This window comes from Chionomys nivalis, chromosome 1 (assembly GCF_950005125.1).
Source record: "Chionomys nivalis chromosome 1, mChiNiv1.1, whole genome shotgun sequence".
Lineage (NCBI taxonomy): Eukaryota > Metazoa > Chordata > Mammalia > Rodentia > Cricetidae > Chionomys > Chionomys nivalis.
The window spans coordinates 178,294,109-178,304,973 of record NC_080086.1 but is presented as its reverse complement, the minus strand read 5'-3'; the positions used below and the strand labels follow the sequence as shown (position 1 = coordinate 178,304,973).

At 39.7% G+C, this 10,865-nt stretch overlaps 1 protein-coding gene across 1 annotated transcript; it reads left to right on the top strand.

Moving 5' to 3' along the window:
* The first annotated feature begins 231 nt into the window (after positions 1 to 231).
* Positions 232 to 10,541, top strand: LOC130875963 (hyaluronidase-4). Its single transcript, XM_057772694.1, has 3 exons — positions 232 to 1,185; positions 7,066 to 7,155; positions 10,140 to 10,541. The coding sequence occupies exons 1-3, from the start codon at positions 232 to 234 to the stop codon at positions 10,539 to 10,541; spliced, it is 1,446 nt and encodes a 481-aa protein (XP_057628677.1).
* The last annotated feature ends 324 nt before the right edge of the window (positions 10,542 to 10,865 follow it).

Sequence of the window (10,865 nt, the reverse complement as noted above, 5' to 3'; positions counted from 1 at the left end):
GACACCTCCTAAATCTTGTCCCTGAGTAGAAACCTGACCATAACACTTGATTTTACATCTCAGTTCATTTATAGAAATCATTATGACTTTAAAATAAATGTGCTTTGAAAATACAAAGAAAAGAATTAACAGCATCCATCCTTTTCAAGTTATCACTAACAGAAAATTAAATCTCTCCACAGGCCTTCTGGGGTACACTAAAGAAGAAGTGGTGTAAGTTCCCATCTTATCATGAAACTGTTATCTCAAGGAAAATTAAGGCTCCATGTTGTTCAGCCAGTACATCTTCCATTAGGGCTGCTCATATTTTTTATCCTGAAGTCTGTCTCATCTCTAAAACCTGCCCGACTTCCAATTTACCAAAGGAAGCCTTTTATAGCTGCTTGGAATGCACCAACAGATCTGTGTTTGATAAAATATAATTTCACACTGAATTTGAAAATGTTTCAGATGATTGGAAGCCCTCGACTCAAAAATGGGGAGCAAAATGTTACTATATTTTATGCCAACAAGTTGGGATATTACCCATGGTATACATCAAGAGGGGTCCCCATCAATGGGGGTCTCCCACAAAACACAAGCTTACAATTACATCTGAAAAAGGCTGCCCAGGATATTAACTATTACATCCCTGGTGAAAACTTCAGTGGACTTGCTGTTATAGACTGGGAATATTGGCGCCCACAGTGGGCCCGTAACTGGGATTCAAAGGATATCTACAGACAAAAGTCAAGAATACTTATTTCTGACATGAAAAAGAACATATCAGCTGCTGATATTGAAAATCTTGCCAAAGCAACCTTTGAGAAAAGTGCAAAAGCTTTCATGGAGGAAACTATCAAACTGGGAATCAGAAGTCGACCCAAAGGCCTTTGGGGTTATTATTTATATCCCGATTGCCACAATTATAATTTTTATGATGCAAACTATACTGGATCATGCCCAGAAGAGGAAGTTCTGCGGAATGATGAACTATCTTGGCTCTGGAACAGCAGTACTTCTCTGTATCCTGCTATTAGTATCAAGAAATCCTTGAGAGACAGTGAACGTACTTTGCACTTCTCTCAATTTCGGGTATATGAATCAATGAGGATCTCTACCATGACATCACATGATTATGCTCTGCCTGTATTCATCTACACACGACTGGGCTACAGAGATGAACCTCTGCTCTTTCTTTCTAGGGTAAGACTTTCCTTGTCTCATGGTGGAGGATTTCGGCTGCATCTCTAAAAGATAATTTTTCTTCTTAATCATGCCTATCATCTTATTCTTTCTAGAGTACTGGTCTGCTTAGACTCTTTCTTTATGCAACTAAATTTTGTTGTCTTGTTTGTTAACACTGTTATTAAAGGACACACCAAGGTGTGAAAGAGCTAACATATGAGGCTAGTAGCTACTGAATGCCCTGTGACTGGCTGTTGTGGAATATTATTGAAACAGTATGTGCTTAGCAAGCTAAGAAATTAGAGTGCATTTTGAACATAGAATGAAAGACATCCCTGCTTCTGGCTTCATCATTTTAAATACAAAGAGAGGAGAATTTGTTTTCTTTTAGATATGTAATACCAGCTTTTACTAAGTAAGCTATATTCATGCCTGTAATGGTTTAAAATTATCATTAATTTAAAAGCAGTTTTAAAGTATGAAACAATCATAAATTGGCAGAACCATCTTAGACCTAGTTGCCTCTCTGAAAACTGTTCATGGAAAACTGGACTTGTAAATTCAATGGTAACCATGAGTAGCTTCATAACCCAGGTTAAAGCTCTGAGAAAAACTGTCTTTGTACCTGATTATTTTCACCCAAGATATATATGTTGCCAGAGATCTCATCGGTTCCAGGATGAGTAACCTTTAAACTTGGCCAACTTTCAGCCCAATTTTCTCTTCCTTTGTTGCTCCAGTCATTTAAACAGAAACTTCCAAGACAAAGAGTGGATTTGGGTACTGATCTATATATTTTTTTCTGCACCAAGAAAACTTGCAACCTGTTTCAGCCATTGTTTCATAATGCAATAGTATTTTAGTATTTTACTTGCCACCAAGGGTTTAAGATATTTCAACAGAGGTGCTTCTTCTCATTCCTCAATTATAAATATCAGTGGACCAGATGGCTAAAAGGCAAGAGATGCTCCGAGTGCTTGACATCCTCAAGTGAATGTGTAGAAAGCCCTCAGGTCTGGGCTTTACCATGCATGCCCATTTGAAGGAGAAGAAGGAGCTCACCGGTGGGAGATGTGGAAATTCTGTGGCTTTATCACTATGCAGAAGGTGAAAGCCTTCACAATGGGCTGGGACTCATACTACTCACAAAAGTCATCTGTGAATACTGAATTGAGAATGGCAAGAGATTTTTGCTGGGAGTTTGGAAAAGTTATCTAAAATTTTACAGGATAATACTGACTCTGGCATTGGAAAGTAAAATAGAGCATTTGTATGTATATATGGTATACACACACACACACATATATATATGGTATATACACACATTTATATCAGAAAGTATGTTTTAACTTTCTTTCTTTGTATATATATTTGTATATTTAGCTTCCTAATGTTCCTTTCTTCAGTGATGATTAATTTATTTTTGAAAATAAAAACCTAAAATTTAGAGGAACCATGCTCATTTAGAAAAGCAACTTAGTGTGTTGGCTCATTCTGTACATTGCTCATGGCTTGGGTCACTTTTGTTTTTATACCAATAGTTCAGAAGTGCTACTCTTTCCTCTCAGGAAAGTAGGACCAGCACTTGGGGCTCTTCTCATTCTGAAAGGGCAGCTTTGTGACTGAAAACATCAGCATACACACCACTGCACTCAATCTACCACAAAAATCTACTCACAATTTAAAAAATGTGATGTTTGTCTACTTTAAACTCTGAATGAATATGAGGGGCTTCCATTTCTTTCTCAAATATGTCTACAGTTTAGAATGCATGCATGTATACAGGTGGAGATGGTAGCAAATCTCTTACCCTTCCCAGAATCCAGTGTCTCAGTTCTTAACACAGAAACTGGGGATGAAGCCACTATCGCTACTCCACTGATCTAACAGAAGTATGATAAAAACCAAACGAGAAAAGGTGTGTAAAAATTTGAATCCCTTTAGAAATACATGTGGAGTAGCTGTCATGTTAAAACAAGTTTCAAAGCCTTGAAGCACTTAGCCATGGACTCCCTAAGAATCCCAGGCAGCAGCCATGGCTTTGGGGAAATAATAGAGAGTCAGTACCATCCCATTCCATCAGGAAGATGGCTAGTACCACCAAGATGTAAATTAAATCTAGACATAATATGATGTTATGCTTTATAAAAACAATGAAAAGTGTTTCTGTGGGTGAAGATTTAAATGTTTCTCTGTGAGTAATTCGTTTCTCTGGCAACATACAAAGTAAGTTCTTTAAGTTACTGTTTTTCCATTATGTCTCTCACTAGTAGATGATTTTCTAACATAAAATTTGGTAGGCACCAGGGACCAAAAACCAAGTTTGGAGGAAGATTTCTTCTAGGTATCCTTTCCTCTACTTCCCCCTTACATACATACAATGTAATCTGATTATATCCACCTTCCACTTTGTCCCTCAACTCTCCTTGATGGTCTCTTCCATACTTATCCCTTCTATTTCAAGTCCCCCCCCCTTTTTTAGTCAAGTTAGTGATACCTGGTTTTACATGGCTATACCCTGGAGCAACTTACTAGTGGCCACACTCTCCAAGAAAACAAGATGCCCTGTGTATCTAAAAACCACCAACTGTTAACAGCTCCTAAGCTAGGAGTGGAACCACATGAGCTGCCTGGCCCCTATCAGACTGTAATTTTAACTAGTTTGATCTTATGCAGGAAACCATAGCTGTTGTGAGTTCATAAATTCAATAGATTCACCATGTAGAGGAGGCAGCATTTCCATCCATTCCCGCTCACCTACCAGCTCTTGCATTCTTTCTGTCCCCAGTACCGTGATGCTACCTGAATGTTCGAATGATAGAGGGTGTGGAGAGCTGACATGATGTCCCAATGAGAGCTGAGCACTTGCAGACTCTTATTCTCAGCACTTTAAACAGTTATGAGTTTGTCTAATCCACTGTTCACTGCAAAAACAAACTTCTATGACCAAAGTTATCAGTAGCACATATTTGTGGATATAATAAATACAAGTGAAAAAATACAAGTTTGACAATATGATCACTTAGCAAATTGCAGTGGTTGGTTGGTTTCTCTCTAGGACCTATGACCTTCTCAGGCTTACAAACCTTCTTCGACCAGGTTTACATTACTATACCTGATTTCCCTCTTGTTGAGTGGGCTACAAATCCAAGCATAAAGTGGTTGATTAACCTTCTAACAGTTGTGACGTTATTGTACCATTGGGCACATCTTGCCAGGGTGGTCAGTATTGTAGCAGTGTTACCCAGTACTGTGATGGGTAAGACCATTGATATTTTTTTCTTCTCCAGTAGCTTGCATACCATCTTGTCACTATGAAAGTTAGCTAGCATGGATGGAGGAAATCTTCTGGCTAATTCTAGATTGGTTCTTTTTCTTTGTCCAGTAACCAAAGTACTTATTAACTTCTGAAACACTGATTTGAATTTGAGGATCATGGGCAAAAGCAGAGGCTGCACTGGGACTCAGAGGCTCATTTTTGCTAGAGCCGCTTTGTTCCTTTGCTTCTATGTTCATGTGATGCCATGTGTGAGGTTCCAACTCTTAGGCGGTCCCTGTACACTCCCAGAGGTGTTCTCTAAATGGCTTCCTTAGTGCCTTTATTTTTCTGGTCTTCAGATCATACCTGGTCTGTGATTCATTTATCGCTTTGAACTTTGCCAGATGACAGTGAACTAATAGGATGCTAACTTTTTTTTTTTTTAAATGATGCTCCCCCTTTGTTTTTGGTCAAGATGTTCTTGAAGACAGTTATGTCTTTGATCTGTCCCAGTAAATGCTATTTCATAATGATACTAAAAGAATGACATACTTAAAATAAACCAATATAACCTTAGAAGGTATGGCTGTCATGACATATATCTGTAGCTTCCATATTTAGTGAATGTAAATCAATGACATAAACACATATATGATATAAGTGCTATGTCCCATTCCTTCTTTGATAACACCGCCTTAATCCTAAGCAGGCTCTTGGAGACTTCCTTCTGACCACACACCGTGATTGTCCTCTTGCTGGTCTCACGGTTCTTTCGAAGTCAGTGGTCTGAGATTTTCTTTTTTATGCTTTTTGAGTCAACAGTTGTACATCCTGCAGTCTGCAATCTGAGCACTGCATAGGTGATTCTGCTTGCATTCACCAGCCTCTTGACAATTTTCAAAATCCTCTTGAGTATATCATCTCCTTTGAGCCCCAAAGAAACCCCCGCCACACTTTTTGTTTTGTGGGCTGTCTGATATTATAGTCTTGGAGAACAGAAATGGATATGAACCAGAGAGGTAAGTCAATTCAAACCTAAGTCTCTCTTCACATTTCAAATGTCTCCAGAAAAATGTTCGTAAAATCTGTTTTAAGATAGACATTGTAAAACTGTTAATTTGAACGATGGACTATAGATGTGTCAGGAGAAGAGAAATTCCTCAGGTATTGATATGATAAAGTAGGCAAAATAAAGATTGTTTGATTTTTTTGTTTGTTTTTTTTCATCCAACTCACCATTTTCTATTACTTAACTTATGGAAATTTATCTTTGGAGTAAAAGTTAAGTGTTTAGCAACCTTCATTAGAGGGAGAATGTATTACAATTTAATAAGCTAGGAAACCAGCAGTATGTGCCTAAGTCTTATTTCCCTCTGTGTTCCCTTGGTCCACAGTCATCTCTGGCACTAAGGTAATCTTTGAATGATAAAACACCAATTTTTACTTCTGAAACCCTCATTTCATTTATTTTAGCCATATTGAGAGAAATCCTTGTGGATTTGTCATTGCTTAGATTAATCATACATAGATAAAACCCATTATATCCAGTACTTAGAAATTAAATATAGAGCATTTCAGGGGCCAAATATAAAGAATGGACAAAGTCAGAGCCTGGAGACACTAAGCGCTGTATCCTTGCCTGGTTCTGAGTTCAAAAGGACACAGGGTTACCTGAGTGACTGTACTTGTGAAGCTCCGCAGAGGTCAGAGGTCGGTAGTAGATTAGAGCTAAAAGGCTTGCTTTACAGAAAGGAAATTCTTTGGGTTCTGTTTATGTATTTATACATATAGTTAGCTTCTGAGCAAATATCCCCAGTCAATTTCAAATAAACAACTGTTGGTGGCTATTTATATACTAATTGTTTAAAAAGTAATATCCTGACTATTAAGATGCAGTATTTTTAAATACATATTTGTTTATTCTTCTCTAATACATTACATCCCTATATCAATTTCGCCTCTATCCTCTTCTCCCAGTTCCTTCCCCCAACCTCCCACCTCTCCCAGAGCCACTCCTCCTCCTTCTTTCCCTTCAGACAAGAGCAGGCCTCCCAGGAAAATCAACCAATAAGACTAGGTACCTCCCCTCATACTAAGGCTGGATGAGGCAACCCAGTAGGAGAAAAAGATCCCCAAAAGAGGCAAAAGAATCAGAGACAGGCCCTCTCTCACTTTTATTTTTTTTAGTTTTACAAGAAGACCAAGCTACACAACCATAACATATATGGAGAGGGTCTAGGTCAGACCCTTGCATGCTCCCTGGTTGTTGATCCAGTCCCTATGAGCTCTCATGAGTATTGTGGAGTTGATTCTGTGGGTTTTCTTGGGTAGTACATGCTATTAATCCCAGAATTTAGAGGCAAAGGCAGGAGGATCTCTATGAGTTTGAGTTCAGCCTGATCTATATGGTGAGTTCTGGAACAGTCAAGGTTACTCAGTGAGACTCTACCTAAACACACACACACACACACACTCACACACACACGTACATAAGCAAGCACACTGTTGTATATATGTAGGTCACTCTAAGAAAGCAGGGGATGATATCTAGGGTGTATTTGGGCTCAGCCTGAAATCTTAATTCCTGGTGAGTGGATACACCTTCGAATGACTAATTAACTTTGTTCTCTCCCATCTAGCAAGATCTAATAAGTACCATAGGAGAAAGCGCTGCGCTGGGAGCTGCAGGCTTTGTCATTTGGGGAGACATGAATTTAACTGCATCTGTGGTAAGTCAGTACCTCCAGGGTATACTGTTCTTCTTTCCTGTACACATTACCCCAATCAAAACTCTCAGGATTCCCACAGCAAGCCAGATTTAGAGTTAAAGTAAAAAATCAGCACTTAGTACTTAGATAAGGCTAAAAATAATAAAAAGACAGTAATCATAACACTGATATTTATTTGATGTTTATCACGTATTAAGACAGGCTTTCTGTGTGTTTTGGATCTGCTCACTTACTGGTCATGTCAGCTAATGACTATTCTCTTCAACTATAGAGAAGGAGACAGGAGGGGGAAATCAAGGAGGTCATTAGGTGTTCAGCCTACTTCGTAGTAGAACTGTTATTAACGACCACAGATCTCTGAGACTGGATCCCTTGCCTTGACCTACTACATGAAATAGTGCATCCTACCTGGAGAGCTAGAAAAAGATGCTAACTTTTAAACCTTCCTATTGAAAGTATTTCTTTTGTAGAGTAGCCAGCTGAAAATTGATAGCCTTTAAAACAAGATTAAGATATATTTTTAAGTTTTTCCCAGCTGAAACAGCATTTACTTCAAGAACTCTTCTGACTTTCTTTAAGCCACATTAATTGCAGTCTCTTATTTATCTCCAGTTGTTCTTCATTTTACTTGCCTGAAGCATTGCTATAACACGTTTAACCCAGACTTGTCAAGATTGTATCCTTTAAATCTGGGTTAAATTGAAAAAATAAGTCTATATTAATTTTATTTTTAGAACTTTACTGGCTCAATTTGTTACTATTGACACAATGTTCATGAAAGTATTTGCAACCGTGCTCACTGAAGTAATCTATAGTTATTCCTAAAGAAATTGCGAAAGCAGAAATTGCATGGTTTTATATCTGTTCGGTGTGTCAGGATTCTCTAGAACCTATAGAATGAATATACATCCAATAGTCCAAGTCTATTTATATTTACATACACAAAGGGGATTTATTAGAATGGCTTGTAGGCTGTGCTTTAGCTAGTCCACCAATGACTGTCTACCAACAGAAAGTTCAAGGAAACCTGACTGCTCTTAGGACTGGAAAGGGAGGGGGGAGGGAGGGGAGGGAGTGGGAGGGAAATGGGAGGAGGTGGACATTTTTAATAAATAAATTAATTAATTAAAAAAAGAATTCAGGAGTTATTCAGTCCATGAAGCTGGATGTCTCAGCTTGTCTTCAGTATATGCCGGAATCCTGAAGGAGTAGGATCTAATTGGTGTGAAGGGGTGGGCTTTCCAGTGAGTTAGAGCAAACAGGCAAAGAGAGAGCTTGCTTTCATTTTCTATGTCCTTTATATAGGCTGCCAGAAAGGTGTGGTCCTGATTAAAAATGGATCTTCCCACCTCAAACATCCAGATTAGAAGTGGTTCTTCCCACTTCAAATGATTTAATTAAGAAAAAAAATCCCCCACAGGTGTGTGCCCAGTCATTTGAGTTTTAGTTAATTGCTGACATACAAAAGAGTTCCACAGTAGCCCAGAATGGAGTATCAGAGAGGTTTATTTATTTGGGGATAAAGTCACAGAGTTGCAGTCCACAGTCCTCTGTGTGTGCTGGGAACTGGAACTGAATCCAGCAGCCAAGAGGCCTGTGCATGCTTTTCATCTGCATTTATAGTACATGAGACCACGTCCAAAGTGAGCCAGTATCTTAAAGGCTATTGGCTGAAGGAGTTCCCACAGAAGTTAATTCCAGATGTAGCCAAGTTGATATTGAAGAATAGCTATCACACACATCTATGAGCATATTCAGAGAGCCACAGGTTTAGCTGCTGACTCATGAGGAAGTATTTCTTCAGGAAATAGTATACACAACCTAGGTGACTCCTATGTAGAACACGTACTAGAAAACACACACAAATGACCCAGTGTTTCCAGCTTTCCTGTATCTGGTTGTGTGTAGGAGTAGAACCTGCAACAGGTTATGTTTAAGTATAAGTAACTGAGAAGTCCAGAATGCTCTAGGGTCAACAGTAAGTCTGAACTTTTCTTCTTCTTCTTTTTTTTTCACTTCTTTTTTTTTTATTTTCCCATTCAAAAATTTCCACTTCCTCCCCTCCTCCCATACCCCTTCCACTCCCCCACTCACCCACCTTTCTCCCCATCCAGTCTTAAGAGATGGCAGGGTACCCTGCCCTGTGGGAAGTCCAAGCGATCCAAGCCTAGGAAGGTGTGCATCCAAATAGACTAGGGTCCCAAAAAAGCCAGTACATGCAGTAGAAACAAGTCCCGGTGCCACAATCAATGGCTTCTCAGTCCGCTCCCATTGTCAGCCACATTCAGAGAGTCCGGTTTGATTACATGCTCGTTCAGTCCCAGTCCAGTTGGATTTGGTGAGCTCCCATTAGATCAGGCACACTGTCTCAGTGGGTGGGCGCACCCCTCGTGGTCCTGATTTCCTTGCTCATCTTCTCCCTCCTTCTGCTCTTCAACTGGACCTTAGGAGCTCAGTCCAGTGTTCTGATGTGGGTTTCTGTCTCTATCTCCATCCATCGCCGGACGAAGGTTCTATGGTGATATTTGAGATATTCATCAGTGTGACTATGGGACAAGGCCAGTTCAGGCACCCTCTCCTCTGCTGTCCAATGTGACCAGCAGGGGAACTCAACCAGAAAGAACAACTCAGCCCTGAGAGGCAGCCTGGCAGCAGCTCTGGTGTGGATTCCGCTTTCTTTGTGTTTCTTTCTTTCTCAGGCTGCTCATTGCCTTGAGAGCTAGAAGGAAAAGGAAAAGATGCATAAACTGAAGAAAAACAAGGACCTCCATGTTGACTCCGGCTGGTTTTCTGACTCAGTTACTCTGCCTTACTGTTACATCTCCTGCCTCTAGGTTCTTTTTCACTTCTGAGATGAGACCTTTGGGCTATAGTAGGGTCCAAGAGTTTACCCACCAGGACAAAGCCATCCGGTTTTAGCCCAGTCTAAAGAGCTGCCTTCTGGGTCTAAAATATCTGATCCAATTGTTTTCATGCCTTCTCAGGAGAACTGTACGAAGGTCAACCGCTTTGTGAATTCGGATTTTGGGAAATACATAATCAATGTGACCAGAGCAGTTGAGGTATGCAGTCATCACCTTTGCAAGAATAATGGGAGGTGCATACGGAAGACATGGAAAGCACCTCATTACCTCCACTTGAACCCTGACAGTTACCGCATAGAAGCCTCTGAGGACGGAGAGTTCATAGTGAAGGGAAGAGCATCAGAGGCAGACCTAGCTGGGATGGCGGAGAACTTCCTGTGCCACTGTTATCAGGGATATGAAGGGGCTGATTGCAGAGAAACGAAAGAACCTGATAGCGGCTCTGGGGTCTCCCCTTTCTCTATCTCAGTAATAACACTATGTCTGCTAGTTCTAGCAGGTTATCAAAGCATTCAGATGTGACATAATTGAGTTTAAAGGGAATTGTGTCCTCAAGTAGAGTGTTAGGGAACAGATGAATTCCACAGTTGTTCTCTGAAGGGTTCCTCTGAGAGTTGTTGTAAGTCAACATATGTGTCACAGCATAAATAGCCACCTATTACTTTATTTGCTACACTTTGTTTAGAAACCAGATCTAAGAGAACAAAAGTCGTGCACATTCTTTTCTTACGTGAAGATTTAAATTGTATTTCAATCAGATTTCATTCTTCTAATTGTATATACAGGATGATACACATGAATATTAAGCTTATTGATTTCAAGGAAATTTTCCAGATAGCAATTTAT

Bases quoted from the DNA above. Each gene is read 5' to 3' on its own strand.
- LOC130875963 (XM_057772694.1), top strand. From the start codon at position 232: ATGAAACTGTTATCTCAAGGAAAATTAAGGCTCCATGTTGTTCAGCCA. The intron at 1,186-7,065 runs GTAAGACTTTCC...TCTCCCATCTAG, and splicing joins CTCTGCTCTTTCTTTCTAGG to CAAGATCTAATAAGTACCAT. The intron at 7,156-10,139 runs GTAAGTCAGTAC...ATGCCTTCTCAG, and splicing joins TGAATTTAACTGCATCTGTG to GAGAACTGTACGAAGGTCAA.